The 19,099-nt window shown below is 39.3% G+C and overlaps 1 protein-coding gene and 1 long non-coding RNA gene across 8 annotated transcripts in view; one reads left to right on the top strand and one right to left on the bottom strand.

Annotated features, from left to right (window-relative positions):
• Positions 1-6,195, bottom strand: part of LOC124185692 (neuroglobin-like) — a 31,768-nt gene extending 25,573 nt beyond the window's left edge. Inside the window, exons 1-3 of one of the 6 annotated variants that reach the window (XM_046576709.1) lie at positions 5,016-6,195; positions 4,739-4,760; positions 4,282-4,650 (exon numbers count right to left, since the gene is read on the bottom strand). In XM_046576709.1, the coding sequence (XP_046432665.1) occupies positions 4,282-4,469 (188 nt within the window). In that variant the 5' untranslated portion in view covers positions 4,470-4,650; positions 4,739-4,760; positions 5,016-6,195. Of the gene's footprint in view, positions 1-4,281 lie in introns of all 6 variants that reach the window. The other 5 variants (XM_046576708.1, XM_046576707.1, XM_046576705.1 and 2 more) reach the window with 5 other exon arrangements.
• LOC124185695 lies at positions 13-3,825 on the top strand. Of its 2 annotated transcripts, none has more exons than XR_006871438.1 (3): positions 13-212; positions 1,900-3,275; positions 3,363-3,825. It is a non-coding gene; the product is annotated as an uncharacterized LOC124185695 (long non-coding RNA). The 2 variants fall into 2 exon arrangements; XR_006871439.1 differs by having other exon boundaries at positions 2,693-3,275; positions 3,363-3,821.
• Positions 6,196-19,099: the final 12,904 nt, after the last annotated feature.

The raw sequence follows: 19,099 nt of genomic DNA on the forward strand, positions 1-19,099 counted from the left end.
TATAAAGTTGAAGTTGCTGCTGGTGCAGGTTACACGTGCGTGAAACTGGCAATCTTGAAGGGTCGAGGATGAGAGTAGGGTACACATTGGACCAGGGATAGCGGACGATCATTCGACGGCCATTAAAAGTTTCGGGATTGTTTCATTTTGGCGGGGTCACGGAACGCGACTCGGGGTTAAAAAAGCGAATAACGTCATTGCGAACCACTTATGTAAGTTACCCCATACGAGTAAAAATTTCATCGGATAAAAACCGAGCGAAGAGTTTCGGTCCCTATACGTACAATATTAATAGGGAGAAGTTTAATATGGTTTTTTACACGGTTTAAGAACGGATGGGTTATACCGTCTGAATCGAAAGTTATGGGGGAAGGGAGAGGATTGTTTAAAAATCTTCATCAACGTTATGTGCGCCAGTGATGGCGAACACGAATGAAACTATGTCCATACCGTGCAATGAGAAAAATTTCATTTGTTATAGTAACTGGAAAAATTCAGTAAAACAGATATCGTTAAAAAAACTGTTTGAATATTGTTGGGATTACGAAAAACGAGGTACACCTAACCATTTTGCGCTATTGTCGATCCTTTTTTGGTGATTGCAACGCAAAATCAGGTTTTTGTCGATTGCAGTAAAAAATAAAAATGGTTAAGGACTGAGTGATAACCGGAACTAAAAATTTCCCTCAGGGTGTATCTCATATATCTGACATCTGTCCCATTTGTTTTCTTGGTAGATTCGAATAGCAAAAGCTGAGGTGTCGATGAATTGAGAGAGTGTTTTGTAATTAGAACGTTGGAAATGATTAAATTCCGGTGTTTTTTATTAAACTCACGACAACTTCTTTAGAAAATTGGATCTTTCATACGGTTTGAAGTCTGAAAATAATCTTTGGAACCAAAGAGTCTTCGATGGAAAAGATACCGCTCGTATGACGTTTCGTCAAGTCTAGTGAAACGAATAATGAATAATCAATAATGATATTCGCATATTTACGTGTTTCAAAAACGCAAATTATTGTTACTTTTCTCACATCAATCATTGAAAACGATTAGTGAAATTTTAACAACCGTTTATATTGGTCACATTCGAAACTTCAATGATTTCGAAAAAGCCGAAGTGATTCGTCTTCGTTATTGTTTTTGAAAGACGCGAAGATGAAACGAAAGGTTGAGTCATAGATATTGAAAAAAATTGGGATTTTTAGTGACTGACCGACGCTTTAACACCTCCGGAGGTAAAATTAAGTCAACGTAGATATAATGCCTGTACTACATCCGTACGATTGTAGCGTATTAACGATATGTGAATAGAAAAAGAAAGAGGAAATAGTGGGGCTAAAAATTGCACCAGTAATTAAATCGCGCCTCTCGAACAAAGAGATTTTTTTTTTTTCACTTCAGCGATGCAGCAGCAAAATTAAGGAAGCTAAACAGAGCGACAAAGATAAATCCCGAGTTGTCATTTCACTCGGAATTGTCATCCCTGCCCGAGAATGTACGTACTACGTGTCTACACGCTACACACGTATCTACGTAGGCATGTGTGTCACATACACGCATCAGAGATACTCCGTAACGCCCTCTGAAATAATAATAACAACGATAGAAACAACCGGTTTAATAATAATGATAACAACATTTTAAACACACCCACACACACGCAGATACGCGGCACACATTCGCATTCGTCGGATCGATGTTTGCTTGCATCGTTCACCAATATTAACCACAATCTATATTTACATTTTTTCTTCCATTGTATATCTCATCCAATTACCGTGTCACACGGGGGTGAATTTTTCCCGAAAATGACATCGCGGTTTCATACGTACCTTTGCTTTTTAATTGCAGTTTTCCATCACGGGAAACTCCAAGCCTGAGTAAATTTTGTTACAGGATACGGTTTGCGTGATGAACAGAAGAATATGAGAAGACAGAATGAAAAACTTACTTCTGGGGCAACAAATGTTCGATCGTTGTATTTAGCTCTTTGTTTACTTCCTCGCTCTTTGACGGCAATGATTTATATCGAAGTTTGTAGAACCCGCACACGTGATTCGGAAATATACAATCTTTCGCTAGCTCCGAACAAGTTCTAAAAGCGATCGGTTGTATTATTTGAACGATGAAAAACCATGCAGAATTTAATTTAAGGTTTACCTCGTGCGTGTACATTTTACCCATAGTGAAATATTTTTAATTATATTGATAGATGAAATTCATTAACGGTTTTTTAAGTTTTTTGCCAGGGATTGTTGTTCCGATATTTTCTTTGAGTTTAAAATTCTTCGAAATTTCGCGCAACCTCATCCGGCTTCTCGTTAAAAAAAAGCTTCCTCGAACGTCGTAAACTTTTCGTATGATCGCGGTACTTGGCTAACTCTTGAAGAGATTCTGACGGATTTCACGAAGCTTCAAAAAATTGTCAAAAGACTCCTCGGAGAGAGTCTGGAGGAACGTAATTTAACGCTAACTTTGGAAAACCTGAAAAGGATCATATCGTACTTATACTTCACAGAATGTGCCTTGCGAAATTTCATAAGATTCGAGGAATTCTGAAATTATAATTCTGGTGTACAAGATTCGAGGAACAAAGAAAATTTCAACGACCGTTGTACCGGATATTTTGGGGAGCGATTCAACCCTCGCTCTCATTTTATTTCAAACGTTTTTTTCGGAAATTGTATAGAGTCAAGAACTCCACCGTCTCTCTGAGCAACCCTGATACTCGTGCAACTTTACTGATGTCATTCATTGGGGGGGGGGGGGGGGGGGGGGGGGGGGGGATGGCGTGTAGCAGTCCGGCGATATTACTTGTCCTCAAGCCCTTAAACGAGAACCTAATCAGGTAATGGAACAGGAACGAGAAACAAATGAACACGAGCTGGGAGAACTGCTGGCTGAGGGTTGAACGCCGTTGAGTTCTGGTCCGAAGGGACAAGGGGCCGAGTGTTCGGTGTGTCCTTTTCTCAGGACACCGAACGTGCCGCACAATACGCAGGACTGTTGGTACTATTGAATATGGGAAAACACCGAGGCCATGTCGCAGAGTTCCTTGTTTGAAATTGGATACGAGGGGTGGACGGAATTTACGATACCCATAGAATTCTCATATTTTACAGAGGTGGATATTACAAATACGAATTCGAATCCAGAGCTGACAGAGAAGAAATTATTCACAAGTTTTTCTCGAGGATCGACTGACCCAAGGATACTTTGGTGCTGTGGATACCGTTTTGAGGGAATCGAGTCACATACCGTCAAATTTTGCAGTTAGTGTGTTTATTGTTGGTTTTAATTCGCATATTTTATACAACGAATTCATTTTTGAGGTATGAGTTGTTTTATGAAAATTCCAGAAATGCGTTCTCGAAAGTTGTCAAATGTATTAGGCTGGGGTTCGTTGGATAAGGCATTTTATGGAGCAACATATTTCTGTACGTCTTATCACATTGCGCAAATATGAGGAATTCAGCATCGAGCATTAGGGATAAAACGTGAGAAGACGTTAGGAAAAAAGGAGCAGATTGACTTGCGGTTGTTTACTTTAAAGGCACATTAAAATGGAATTGTAGCCTAATGTACCGTAAATGTTACACGATGGAATACATGAGGTGTGATGAAAAATTCCGAGGCACACATTATCTCGGAAACATGGCAAAAGTGGTTTCAACCATACCTATATACGTTTCTTTTTACTAACAATAAGAAGTTTGCTTGGATAAAAATCGATACAGTTTAACAATTCTACGAGGAGATAGTTGAAAATTGAATACTCATCAGTTATTACATTCGTAAGGTACCTGCAAAGATTTCTTTTAAAAATAAAGAAGTTCAAAATACTTGAAATTATAAACAAGAGCTTAGATGTTGATATTTCGATGAAATAAGTCCAAACTTGTATAACTGTCAAGTTTGATGACACAAAGATTACGCATTCTTCGTGTAAGCCTCTACATTCGAAAAGTGTGTTCAATAATGCACAATTTGAATCATCGGGCAATCAACGCATCGTTCAACCCGAGAGCCGGACTAACAATCAGGGCGCGAGGTGTCATCGGCTTAGCCAATTTGCAAAGCAAATATCCGTGGCTCATCTGAAAACTGCACCCGCAATTCACACCCCTCGCAATTTTTATCAGAGCATCAAAATGTGCCCGAGGAGATGTAAAGGTCGAAAAACAAAAAAGGAATTAACGACCTGACTTTGCTTTTGCAAGAAGATATGACATCATTAGTGTAATGAAGTAAGTGCCGGAGATAGGTGGCCAGACTCACTTGACGAACATGTAGATACCAGTCGGTTCCATGGCTCTGGCGACGGCTTTCCAACTGGCGATTATGGTGTACTTTTGGCGGGCGGTTAACGGAAGTCTTGGATCTGTAGCCGCGGGAGGCGGCGGACTGTCACGTCCGGTCTGATTTTGCGATCCCGAAGATGCGAGTTTCCCGAGTTCGCAGCCCATGGCGAACTTGAAAGAAGATCAAGGAAAAAAAAAAAAAATATATCGTCGCCGCAGCCTCCTGTTCCGCAGAATATCACTGTTTATTTATTTCCGGTTTTTGTTGTCCTTTTTTTTTATTTTATTTTTTTTCAATTAGAAGAATACGGTTTAGTAGATTTGTTTTACACACGGCAGACGGGTTCTATAAAAACAATGGAATAACTTGAACAATTTCACAATCAACTTGGAGTTTATTTTCAACGTCAAATCTCTGCGCAACCGTTTCGAACCTCATGGATTTACCCTGTTGAACTTTTAAGTTTGTTATTACATGTTGCGCACTTTACGTGGATATATTCAATTCATCTTTGAGTAGACGGTTGTTTTTTTTTTTTTTTTTTCTTCTTTACTTTTACGAATTACTAATTTACGGATAGGCAGGGTTATTACAGAGGCACATCAAGCCGAGAACTGAAACTCGCTTCGAAACTTTTAAGTGAAATTTGATGAAACGAAAGGGGGGGATACGAGATACCGTGGAATTCGACGAGCAGAGTAGACACTTACGTATTATTCAAGTGGGTGAAGTATACTTTTCGGAAAAATGAGTTTCACGTATACGTACGATGTATATAATATTTACTCGCGATTGCGTGCAAGGCCGGTTATACAACACACTGCACGCACACAACGGTAAGCCGGTGAATTTATGACGACTCTTTATTTTTACGATCCAGCAAATAAAATCTTTTAACGTTACGCGGGTAATAATCAGGGTATCAAACTATCGGCTACCTTCTCCGTCTAGAGAGCTGTTTAAACGTGAGATTCAAACAAAAACTTTTCGCTTCACATTCACGGTTTCTCCGATCTACTCAATTATTCTCTATCGAATTGTACAATCGTCCTCCGAATTATCATACATTTCAGTCCGCAACGGAGTGAAACGTGTTACATTTATTCGAAAGATCGTCCACCCCTCCTCTCATCTCCCTAGCGACAAAGGTTCACGATTCGAAGGTAGTTATTTTTCCTCTCCTCTCCTCGCCTATTCTCTTCAATTTCAATCCCTTGGGAAGATTGTTCAGTTATTTCAAAGCCCCTGGCCAAATTTCCGGGCTTCTGAGGCACGTCCCCCAGGATGGCAGAGGCGAGTGGGCGAGTTCCGTTTGTTTTTATAACTGGTTTAGCAAACACGCACGATTTCCGAAAACACACACAGAGTCTCGGTACATTTACGGTTTGATATGAGCGAGCTTGCGCGATCCGCGTGCCGAAATAAAAGACACGAGAGCCGAGTCGAGACGCTGACAAGACGAATTTATCACACGTGGATACAAAGCGCTAGAGTCGGAGTACGAAGATGCGATTTCATCGCTGTCGTCCACCCTCCGGTCCAAAAAAACGGATCAGAAAGGAACGAAACGAATTTTTTGCGTTAGGAGGGTGTCTGATTATCACCCCCGGGATAATTCGCGACTGCGATATTTCTCCATAGATACAGAGAGAGAGAGTGAGAGAGAGAGATCGAGAGAGAGCGAAAGAGCCGATTTTCGTGAATGCAAAAACGCGTTCGGCTCCTCGTAGGGTTTTCACTCCTTTCCAGGGTCGCTCATTTCGACCGCCGACGGCGCCGAGGGCCGAGAATGCTGCGTCCTGGAGTTTTCCCGTCTCCGGTTTATAGAGAGAGAGAGACAGGGAGAGAGAAAGGAAGAGAGAGGCACCCTGCCGGAGGTGTTGCCTACAGCCCAGGCGAGCCAAGACTGAGGCTTCGGGGATCCTGAACCCGGTGGCGCAGGCGCTTCGCAGCTCCGAAGACCGCCGACGCAATCGCGCGCCGAGCTCGCTCAAAAACACACAATTACACGCACAGCCTTCGCCCCTCTCTCTACCTTTCTCTCTCTCTCTCTCTCTCTCTCTCTGCGTGCGCGTATTAATTATATCGTCCAACAATCGGGATTAGATATCCCGCTGGTACCCGGTATTCCGGAGCAACAATGTCAACCGCTAGAGCCGAGTATTATCTGTTTACGACGTCACGAACATCGAGTCCTCCCGATAAGTAACCAAATGTTTTAGGCACACTGTGCGTACGCACTGATAAGGGGGAGAGACAGTGCGAAAGGGGGGGGGGGGATTTTGTTCACGCCCGTGGCAGTGTCGGACAATGTTGTTGCATCGGAGAGAGCTTTGCTAAATGTTATTACCGGCCGTAAACAAGAAGTGAAATACGGAAAAGTTAAAGAATGGGAGTAAAAAATTTGGATGGAGAATTGTTTTATACAGAATTTTGGAATGTACAAAGTCGAAATGCAAAAAAAAAAGTAAGAAATTTAGGAAGGTCAATATGGATAAGAATATAGCAAGCTAGAACATATCGAAACGTATAGAATTCTGCGCGAATTATAATCTGCATTTAGACTCTCTGTCATTTTAAACCCTCAGAATTTGAACGATTCTATGTTGCAGTTTTTTTTTTTGTTGAAAATCTGATAATGTAACCCTCCATTTTTTGATCTTGGTAGAAAGAGAAAATTTATCATTATTTTCAATTATCAATATAGGACATTAATTTCAATTATTACACCCGTAATGCATGCGGGTCAATTCTTTTTCACCGCTTCTATTACTCAACACGCCTCTACGGTCATCCGCATGTGTATCGCGAGATTGAGGAAATTTGATTCACTCAGATATCTATCAGCTAGCTTCACCCTTCCGATTCCATCAAGGGATGCAGCATAAAAAAGGGAGAGAAGATAAAAAAAAAAAAAAAAAAAAACTCTCGCGGGAGGCGATGATTACTGAAATATTACGTATGGATTGTATACAATGTTTTTTTTTTTCTTTCTTCACGTTCAATTCAAGCGAATAGGAAATTATTGATGTTCTTGACAAGAACAGTGATTCTGACAATTCGACGAAACTGATCGATACGTTTGAAAACCAATTTTGTTAGGCGATACAAAATTGGAGAAATTAATTCTTTGTATGGAAGAAAAACAAAAAAAAAACAAAAAAAAAACGAAAAAATGAAAGAAAGAATAATCGCCAAGCTGCGCAAAAAGTATAAGTTACGTTTGAATGCTTGATAAATTCGCGGTAAAGATAAGGATACATGGTAAATTTATCAGGCTGTATACTGTATACACGTAACTATGTATACCTGTACATGAGCGCTCGCAGGTTAAACATATCTGTAGAAATAATCGATTTCCACCTAAGCTTCGGACGCCTACCGACCCTGTATACATGGTAAGTAGACACGTAGACGATTTATTCTATAGAGAAGTGGAATGAAGAAGGTAGGTTGAAATGAAGAGAAAAAAAAAAACCGAACGAAGTAATGACGATTTTTTGCTGTAGCTAGTCCGATTTCATTTCATTTTCTATTCTTTCTTGATTAGCTTTCTTTTTTTTTCTTTTTTTTTCATCTCCTCACACGTGCTTCTTCGTATATTATAACTTGGGTCGCCCACGTTTATGTGCGCAAATATCTAGTTTCTCGGGGAATAAGATGGGATGAAAAAAGAATAATAATACGAAGAAGTGGAAAGAAACACCAGTATATGGGTATACGCTCGCACTCTGCGAGAATATTGTATTTAATTAAGGAAGCGTTAGAGGGAAAGTGTGGTGTTTTAGACGAGAATTCTTGGCCGCCATTTCTCCGAGCATGGATTAAATGGGGATGAATAAGTATGAATGACAGTGGAAAGTGAAGAAGACTAAATGAAAAAAGTGAATACCCGACTATTCGAGTTCTAAAATAAACGGCCGGGTTCCGAAAAGTTTACGTAAACAATTTAAACTTTAATTAGAATTTTCAACCGGCGATGATAAAATCGGCGATACAAACTCTACCGAAGAACAAGTTTTTTCCCGTTTCGCAAACGAAGAAAAAAAAAAAAAAGGACAAAAAATATTTCAATTCCCTAAAATGAACAACATAAAAACGAGGGATTCACTGCGTGAATCGACCGGCCATTAAATAAATTGATGGGTTGAGTGTCTGAGAGAGAAAAAGAAAAAAAAAATGAACAGGTATAAATTTAACATACGTACGTGAAAAAACTAATGATAAAAAAAAAATGATTGCAGTTTGTTTTAAATTGGATAATTTGACTGGTTGAAAATTCTTAAAGCAACCACCGGCTGCGATTCCGTATGAAAATGTACGAGGATGAGGGTGGAAAGATGCAAAGGTCGTTTCGCCGAGTGGATTTGGAAATGTCAAACTTTATTCGATTATTTAGTAGGGAGTTCGCGAGGGTTGCTGAGTCGAAGTTTGGACCTGGGGCGTGTTTATCGGTCGAAAAAGATACTCGGTGGGTAGGCGGTATTTCGATGAAAATTGTTACGCACACCGCGGCCGTTGGGGATATTCAGAAATTCACGAGAAGGAAAAATTTTGTAAATAATAAATGGGGAAAGAAAAAATAGCTGTCCTAAATTTTTTTCACTCTTGATTTATCATCGGTACTGTAAGGGAAATTTCTACTTCCGGTTGCCGTACAATCTTCGACCCTAGCATGTTTTGCTTTTTTTTTCCAATGAATGAAAAATACGGTCCTGGGTAAAAATAGTTAATGATTATTGTAACCGTTGAATTAGTATTCTTTTTTTTTCAGGGTGGAATGAATTTCAACGTTTCAACAAACCTAATATAAAGATTGTAATTGCGGTAGGATTTCTCCGCGTTTTACGTCAGAGTTCATCACTAATGATAAGAAACAAAATACGATTTATAAGCTGATCCATTTTCCTTGACTGTTTGAAATTCACTCTCCTTTCAGCGCTTGTTCGAGTTGCAGTGTTATTCATCGGATTCGACTGCAACGGATCAGCACCAGCTATCGCACTAATTCGAGAACAAGCTTCCATTACAAGCTTTGGTATAACAACATCGGGAAAGTGTTGCTTAATCCATTTGAAAAAGTCACGGTTCTACAGCGTTTCAAATTATACGACGGTGCTGAACGCACAGACTTCTCTCAGTTTAACGCAAATGCATTGCGAATCCGGTTTTTCTGTCGAGTTTTTTTCCCCCGTCTTTCTCTGCATTTATATATATAAATATATTCACGCTGATAAGTTCGAGATTTACTCGAGTACAGAGTATTGGATTGAAAAACGGATTGGCACGGGTTAAGACTGGGATGAGAAGCGGAAGTTATTTATTTTATTTACGCTTTGTTTTTCCAGTCTTTTATGCTTCGCAGATAAAAACAGTTACGGGAAATAGATGTGACATTTGATATCAAAGACACATTGGTCACGTCTAGCTTAATCAGTAGGTAATTAATTGCATTCATTTCATTCTACTCCCGTTCTATTCCTTCCTTTATCGGCCACTCGATTTTTATTACCGAATGAATATAATGCCTCGTAATATCGATCAGGAGTTAGACCTTAACCTATTAAAGCTAAATGAGGACCTTTTAGGAATGAACTAGACTGCTAATTGGCTTTTGTTCAATTACTCGAATCGGCAAATGAATTAGACTGTTAAGCATAAAGTTTATGCCAAGACTGTTAAATACTGATCCAAATTTTGCTTCGCAATAGTTAATTTAAAAAAAAAAATGAAAACAAAAACAAGAAAACAACTGCGTGATCTTTTTTTAATAGGCCAGACCGTGGCATATTTTTCAACAAGCTGATCGTGAGTTTCGATTTGGTTGTTAATTTTAATATCAAATTCATAATTTGCAAGGTTTCAAATCACTGTATAGGTAATTGATGGCGCCTCAAATATGCTGGAAACCAGTTTGGAACTTACGTATATAGGTATAATATTTCATACTTTGTTTAGAAATTTCTATCACATTTTCTTTCTAAGATATGAGAATCTGTCCAAAAAGGCATTACAATTTTAATTGCTTTATCGTAGCTAGAAAAGTGGAAACTGTTGTGTATACTTATTCCATGCTGGATGCCAGTAGAAAATAAATTTCTCATGTTCTTTTACAAAAATTATATAATTCTATAGAGTTCGACAGAGGCGCAAATCTCCGACGAATATCTAATATCAGTAAAAATCTCTACACTCGGGCAAAGAATTTGTCGTCTTCGAACAAAAAGAACCCACGAAAAAAATACCATATTTGAAATTTAATTTAATACAATTTACTGTTTTAACAATTATCCGTAAGTTATTATTTTTGTTTGATTTTTGGTTATTTATAATACCTAGGTTATTTTTGTCTGGGTTATTTTTTGGAGTCATCTTTGCTTGGATTACATTTATGTTTGGTTATCTTTGTCGTGGGTTATTTTCGAGCCAGGTCATTTATGTTTGGGGTTTTTTTTTTCTCGTCTCCGGTTATTTTTAAACAAGATGTCAAGGTCGGTCACCATTCTTCCCTTACCAACGGCGCAAGCATCGCGCGTAAAAACGTAAGTACCGAGGTATTCAAATTCTCATCGGCGCGGATCGCGTCCTCGATCGCGGGGTCCGATGGGCCCGAGGATTTCCGGTGGGCCCGAAGGCCCAGCTGGCGTGCCAGTGGCAGGTAATTCGGCGTTGAGCCGCGAGGATCATTCGTTCGCCCTCGGCGTGCGTAATAGTCAGTTTGTTATGAGCCGAGCACGCGCTGCGGCTGAATATATGCTTCGAAAAATCTCTCGCCAAGTTGAATAACTCTCGGATAATCCAGTGTGCGAATAGTGAAAATAGTGCCTCTCAAAACAGAAGATACAAACCGGAAATGTGCCCAAAACGTTCCCCCGATTGACTGTTTTACACCGGAAAAGTAAGCAGAAATATTTCGATCAACCTAATTCAGTGGAAATAAGTTTTAGATGTGAAATTAAAACGATCAAGCGTGAAAATGATTCTATCAGATAGAATCCTCAGGGAATATTTAATACGATGATTTTGTTTACTGGGAAAGGTTTTCGTCAAAGTTACGAAAAAAATCGATCATATAGTTTGATTTGATTAAAGAAATTTATGGAAATACTTTCATTTTTCGTGATTCGAAATATTGACCAAGGCGATTAAATGCGATGGACGGTGAAATCGACGAGAATCTGCTTCGTCCCGTTTAAAAATTTCCGTTCCTCTGCGAGCGTATGAAAACAATGAATAAGTTATACGATTCTCGATGCGGTTGAGCCTGCGATACGCGATGCAAGAAAACAGGGTCCTTTGTTCACCCCGGGGTACGTACGGGTCTTCAGTTTTATCCATAGAAACTAAAGCCTCTGAAAGAAAAGGGTGTAATAACGCTGCGCTCTTTGCCGCACAAACACCCTGGGAAAAACCCTTCGTAAATTACAGATGCACAGGATTCTCTCGTCGGGGCAATTTAGCGGTGCGAAATTATAATACCATAGTTTCAAGGTTTCCTTCTTACGGCCCCTCGATCTGCATCTATTTATGCAACCAAACAACGCCGTTATTTTACGTGGAATAATAAACTTGGTGTTATTTGTATTTTATTTTTATTTTTTCTTCTCATTCTCCTTCTTACTTAAAGTTGTTTAAGAGAGAAAAATGTTAACAAGATGAGTTCCGCATGTGTATGGAAGACGTATTATACACCCGTCCAGCCCACCGTGTTTCACGATGCTTTTATAATAACAACGTTCTACGCCGCATGAAAATCGAATGAATTTTGATCGATCGATTCGTGAGAATTGATACGATGTATGAAATATTTTACTTCGTTTTAATTACACTAGATTGGTTTTCAATTTGGTATGAATTCTTGAATCGTTTATGCCAGTTTGATACAAAATATCATACAGTTTTCAAAGAAGAAGGTTGCAACTTTTTAACTAAAATACTCCAAAATGTGATTCGCATAAAAATTTAATATCAAAGGGAGAAATAAAAAAAATATTCAAATTTCTCGAGCGTAGATATATTCAAGTAATTGAAAACCCAAATTTATCATACTGTCGCGAAGAGAAAATAAAAATAAGAACTCGTGAAAAGTGTTTCCGTTTATTTCCATCTTAAATAAATTCTTTTAATGTCCTTTCGCTAAATTCAATACCTACCTGCGATGCGGATCAATATTCGAATTATAAAAACCTGGTTCTAGTTTCGTTTTTTCTTTTAACCCCCGCAAAATAGATCAAGTGAATTTGACTAAAATTTTCCCGAAATATTGCGGCAAAGTTAGAAAATCGTAATAAAATTTAAGTATAAAACAATTCTGTCCACGACTTCAAAGAGCTCGACGTATATAGAAAGTAAAAATATTTCTAACAGGTACGACGATCCGTAGTAAATTAAGGTTCCTAATTTATTATCGTGACACATAAGTATGAAAATTGCGGTGAAGTTGCGAAATTTTCATCTCTGGAGTTCACAGAAGCAAGTCCCTTCGGTTCAAGACCGGAAATCGCCGGATGCAACGTGGTTTGTTCTTTTTGTTATGAGAAAAACAGAGGAACAGGTGAGGAGAGGAAGAGAGGGGGGGGGGGGGGAGAGGGAGAAAGAGAGAGTGAAAAAAAGAACGGAATGCAGAGATGGAGATGAGGTGCCGAGAATGAGGGGAGATAAAGAAGGAATATTCAAGAAGTATAGCGAGTTAAGAAAGAGAGGAAGACGATCGAGCGAAGTTGAGAGTTGATTGAGGATTTCCTGCAGCAAGGTACAACTCCGGCTGCTCTCGGTCCAGGATAAGGATGAATCGGCTCGACCGTTTAAAGCAAAAGTTTCGAGAAGAGAAAAAATCGTTTAAACAATCTTCGGCAGAGTTATTTGCGCCAATAATGGTCAATACCAATCGAACATCCCTTATATTGTTGGATTAGAAATGAATTTGAGTAAAGTGGTATTAACAAACGCTCAGATATCAACAGCTTGAGAAAAACAGGTTTTATAACTACAACGTTTGAAATGATTAACCCTTTGAGTCGCAGCGGTAAGTATTCTTACCATCTATTTTGTATACATTTTTTGTAAATTAAGAGAGTTTCCATACTTGAGAGTAATTATTGCGATGTAATGTAGATTATTATTGTCAGAAACAAGTCGATTGAAAATAAACGTGAAAATTGAAGGAATAATTTATTTCCGAAAAATTTGCTCCCCTGCACACATATATGTCTTACATAAATTAAAAGTTTTTGAGATCGCTGGCTAGGAATCGGAAATTGGATTTTAAGAATTCAAGATGGCGGACCCATTATGGCGGTCGAAAATTTTAAATTCGATCGAATCCGGGGAAGAAACTCTGTTCAGGGGTTTTGGGGTCGCTGATTATGAATCAGAAATCAGATTTTGAAAATTTAGTATGGCGAATCCAATCAGCGGCCTCAAAAACCCCTGCATAGAGGTCGGGTCAAATTTAAAATTTTCGTCCGCTATGTTGTATCCATCATCTTGAATTTTTTAAATCTCATTTCAGATTCGTATCAGCCACGTGTGACTCAAAATCTTAAACGCTACCGTTGTCGGGCTGATTTTACTCACCGATCATAAGCTCACGAATTATCTGCCAAACATTCGCGACATCTTACATTACAGTCGAAACCTGTAACCGAAACGTGTGAATGTTATTCATGACAAACATCTGTTCCGACTCCTGATGCAAGTTTCTTTAACCCGATATCTGGAGATAAGCCGAAAAACATTGAAATCCTATCAAAAACAGACGAGTGTAATCATTTTAAACATTCAAGCAACAAGACCTTTTTACTCAAATGGTTGACACCCTAGCTTTCGCGTTCGTAATATCAACGGCGCAAAAAACACTGCCGCATGACATTTTTGAAAAGTTATCTCCTACCACCCTCAATTTTGTTTTGTTGTGAGATGGTCAGATCATTCAGATTCATTCTGACAATAGACGAGCGGAATGAAAAGGACAGAAAGATGGAGAACGAGTCTCGAGGTACATACAGTCAACGGTAGAATCTCGTTGTTATCAATTTCGGCGCTCAATTCGACCCCTTTCATTGTACCATATCAGTCACGTGGCCGGCTGGCCACCCTTAAGACTGCATTGTTGTTGTCAACACGAGGCAGGGACCACCACCCGTGTCTTCGTCGGACCCTTGAATGCTAATTAGGCATGGTAGGCTTCGCAAATAAAGCGATGGAGAGATATCGGGGATCGGGTTCGGGGCTTGACGCAACAATTATTGGCTCGGGAACAACGCGGATACCGAATCTTCCGGAGGGGTGGCAAACTCCGGAGCGAGGATCGGCGTCAGGATGGAAGTCGGTGCTACCGAGGGTTCGAGGGTGTAATGCGATTGCGATCCTATGCCGTGGACGCGCATCCCAAGTGCCGAGGGAGCCAGGAGCTGCCTTTTTTCATTATTTTCATTTCTCCGAGGGTTTTTGACACGATTGCAAGACGTTCGGAGATGTTTTTCTTACGGCGTTTAGGAGGATTTTAGGACACTGAACCGTTCAACACTTCTCGACGGTAATTTTTTCTCTAAAACTGTTCTCTGAAATTGATTTAATCAATTAAACAATCGTCCAGGTTTCGAAAAAATTGAATTTGTTCGATCTCTGCGATTTGTTTTCGCCAATTTTAATGACACAGTATATATTCACTACGTGAATATGTTTTTTGGAAAATTGGACACCTTTTACGAGTGTTAAGAATTCCGTGACGATGATAGCTTTACAATCAGATTTTTTGATAAAAATTTAGACACCGTTGTCTCCTAATCGATGTATCTAAAAAAATTCTGATATTGTTTAATCTGAGGGATTCATAATAATAGTGGAATACGAGGTAAGAATAATGAGCAAATCCCTGTTTTGTCGATCGATTTCACAGAGTTTTCTAAACTGAACTAAAATCTCAACCAGTTTGCACAGTAGTTTACGAATGGGTTTATTCGATTTCGAATAAGTTTCTCTCCAACAACCAACGAGGTGAATAGATGTCATGAAGACAATTTGAAAGATTTTGGCACAAATAGGATATGCGAAAAAGTTCAATGAATTCAGGATAAAAACCGTTCGTGCCGTTTACCAAGAGGGATAAAATTTTTCTCGCCTGCCTAAGCGAATAAGCAGCCCAATTCTGGACTTCGAAAATAACGGGTAAACACTGGAGGGTATGAAGAGATTGTGGATATAATGAGAAAGCTTTAAGGTACGTTTAAACAGCGCAAGATATAAGTATAAATATAGACACTGCGGAGATTATTTGCAGAAGAAAATGTTGTCGGTGGTTGAACCAATGCCGAGGGAATAATTTCATCTCTATATCGAGACCTAAGAGGTCCAAGAATAAGAAGAAAAAATAATCTCGCTCTCGCCTGCGACGGATGTAAGTAACCCAATTCAAACCCGCCTACGAGCTTGTAAAAGCACCTCAACTTCGGACACTTATTCGTTCTCGAGAGTTGAATATTATCCGCAAGTCTGGTACTTGGATGAAACTAAAATTCTTTGACTCGGTGTAAAAGTTTGCGCGAAAAACGAAAGTTTTTTGTACGGAGGAACGGGCACCACATTTTGTATGAAAAGTTAGGAAAAGAGATGGAACCAATGACCATTAATGGTGAACAAGAATGAAACGACATTTCCACTAGCTGTCTGGTGAAAATGATTCCGTGCATATTTGAATAACTCAAGCTAACAATAAGACATCGAAAGTTAGAGAAAAGATTTTACAATTGGAAAATTTGCCAATATTTGCTTGCAGCTATCTTCGGAGTGAATGAAAATAGTCATCTTTAAACACGATTTCATCCGTGCTTACTATCATTGACCCAAATGAGACAGCTGGAAGATTTTTTCAACACCTTCTTCCCTTTTCCTTACTTATGATTCAGATTACGCGACTCATTCATTCTTGATCAACGACTTCAAGTGTCTCATATCGAACCACATCGAACGAAAAAACGAAACAAAACTAAAATACGTGGGTACCGTTGGATAAAATTTTTACCTCTTACGCGATACCTGGAAAAATGCACCCGAATCCGAAAGGTACAAAAGATTTGGCTGTATGCTGGTACAAGGATCGGTCGAGTTTGATTTTTCTGCGGTGTTTTAGGATAGGTACCAACAAGCGTAGCCCGAGCTGGTTAGAGAACAAGGTTAGAGATAAAACGGTAGGTTTGAGAAGTCCCTAGACATATAATTAGAGCGAGGCATCTCGTGAGAAAATGCTTCACTCTATAATGGGTCCAGATCACGAACCCTGCCTCGCCCTCCGGTACTGAACTCTCGGAGTGAATTTGTTACCTGGGACTACAAGCGTGCGAGTGTTGAGCCGCGTACGCGGGTAGATTGCGGCTGTATGTGAAATTATCCGCAATTATTGACCGCCGAAATTGGTTTAATTCTCGGGACTTTCCGCCTTGCGTATTATAAATATAGTATATACACAAAGTTGCCCATCAGCGTTTATGTTACACGTTTAATTGCCGGCTAGCTTGGATGTAGACGCGGTATTTAGAGCCCTGCTTTGGCCTCCCGAGTTCACGAACATCAATTGTAAATCCTGCTCGCGGAACCGCACAATCCACGTCTATAATTATTTCATATTTTAATATTCTCGCCAATGTTTTTGACCGAATTCGCTTTCGCTCCTCCAGACAGAGATTTTTCTTTATTTCATACCGTTGCAACTATTCTTCTTCTCCTTCTTCTGATCTCAAACAGACTCACGCACCTCCGGAGCGCGGAATTGATCGAATACTAATTGCTTCGCTCACCTGCTGCATATTAATAACCCAGAAATCCTCGATACGAAATTTTTATGCAAACGCGAACGATCTCAGTTCCACTTCAAGATAAAGGCTCTTCAATCCGCGGGGTGATTTGATACCCCATTTTCAATCTGCTTGTAATTGGTAATCCTGACATCCTGTCCCATTAGTGATTAAATTGTCATATTTTTTTCTCCCTTCGTCATCTTGAATTTTTTTTTTGTCAACTTCGTTATTTGCCTCGACAGGCTCGCAATCAGGGAATATTCAACCATTTGTTTCATTCTATGTATATAATTTCCTATACAGGTAAGCCCTGAAGTTCGTTGCTCCGAATTTATGCCAGGAAATTTAATGTTGTTACAGAAAATGCAGACGAAGAATATCAACCAAATTCCCTGCAAAGATCTCGTAAGTAAATAAGGAATTACGTTTAATTTATACCTGCTACGTTAATGATCGTTAACGAATTGAATGTGACAAACGAGCAAAATATCGTCAAATATAGGCACGTCGTGTTTGCTTTAAGAAAAAAATTCAATTTCATCGTACAACGAAACAAATTCGTGCCATAAGCAAAAATCCGTGCTCGCTCAATCTCATTTCACTTCAGTGATCATTGGCGATTCGTGATATAATATAGATATTAAAATGATTAGCCCGTTTTTAGAAAAATCTTCTGGATGTCATTCGCTTCGAAATCGACAATGAAAACCTAAACTGCATTTATTAATAAAAAATCTTCAACTTCGCGAAAAAAATGCATTGGAAATCTTTCGCCAATTTTGATATCAATTATGCCAGCAGTATTTTTCAATAGGATTTTTGTAAATTTGACAAACAAAAAAATGTACGAATTAGTTTTGAAATTTTTCTACAATTCTTACAGACTTCGCCGTAATTGTTCGGACGATAGTTATCACGCTTTTTTTCCGCGAATCAGAAAAACAAATGCCTCAACCTTACAGCCGGTGAAAATTTTGACAGGACAATTTATCATCGAAATTATCACAAGTCTGGAAATTTTTTTCAATTCTCTGACCAAACTTGTAATATTTTACCAAGGTAAAATTTTTTCTCTCTACAAATTGTATCCGTTCACGCGTAACGTAAGCTTCTTTCGCGGTTGTTAATTCGATTTTTGATCAAATTTGAGTAATTAGGAACTATCGTAGTAAGGTAATAAAATTGTGCGGCAGAAAAAAATTAGTTCCCAGATATACCGAGCGCACTGCATCGGAGGCTGAAGGCATTACCGAGCGTGTTTGGTAGCGGGTAAAAATTTCCTAGAACACCTGTTCCAGTCCTATAACCTGTACTCTCTTCACCTGTCTGTTACAGAAAGGCGGACCGACTGCCGGTGCTGGAAGTGAGTATATAGTAAATACAGAGAGACGTTTGTCCTCGACGTTTGCTTTCAAAATTCCAATCCCCGTTACATTTTCATTTTTGTTTTCCTCCTCGACGCGTTTCTTCGCCTTTTAGCTTCTCCCCGCGCTCTTCAAACTCGCATATTTATTTCCATCAGCCCATTTTGTTTGACTTTTATTAAATCGAAGAGTAAGGTGTACAAACAAACTAACCGACTCGACGTGTCTCGAAATCCTAGAGCCTCCGGTTTTTCGGTATAAAATTTACGCCCAATTCACCAGCCATCGAGAGTAAACCAACGGCAGCTGCGTGGCGTTGAAAAATGTATAAAAATATCTGATAATAATGTTTACACTCGACGGTGAAAAGAAAAACGTAAAACGTGGAACGTGAGGAAAAGCTCCATTAATTTTTTTTTGTTTTTTTTTTAAATTTATTTATTTCCTTCGTTTCGTTTTTTTTTTATATCAAATTAACGCACGGATCGGGGAAAGGTTCGGCGTCTGGCCAATCAGAGGCGTCGCGGCGTCGGCTAAGGTGCCGTTGTTGGCCACTCTCCGATTTTTACTATAAACCGAGCTGAAGGTGGGGCGACGGTTGCTCTCCGGACTGTACCTTTCTCCCACCTGAAAGCT

Source organism: Neodiprion fabricii, chromosome 6 (assembly GCF_021155785.1).
Source record: "Neodiprion fabricii isolate iyNeoFabr1 chromosome 6, iyNeoFabr1.1, whole genome shotgun sequence".
Classification (NCBI taxonomy): Eukaryota; Metazoa; Arthropoda; class Insecta; order Hymenoptera; family Diprionidae; genus Neodiprion; species Neodiprion fabricii.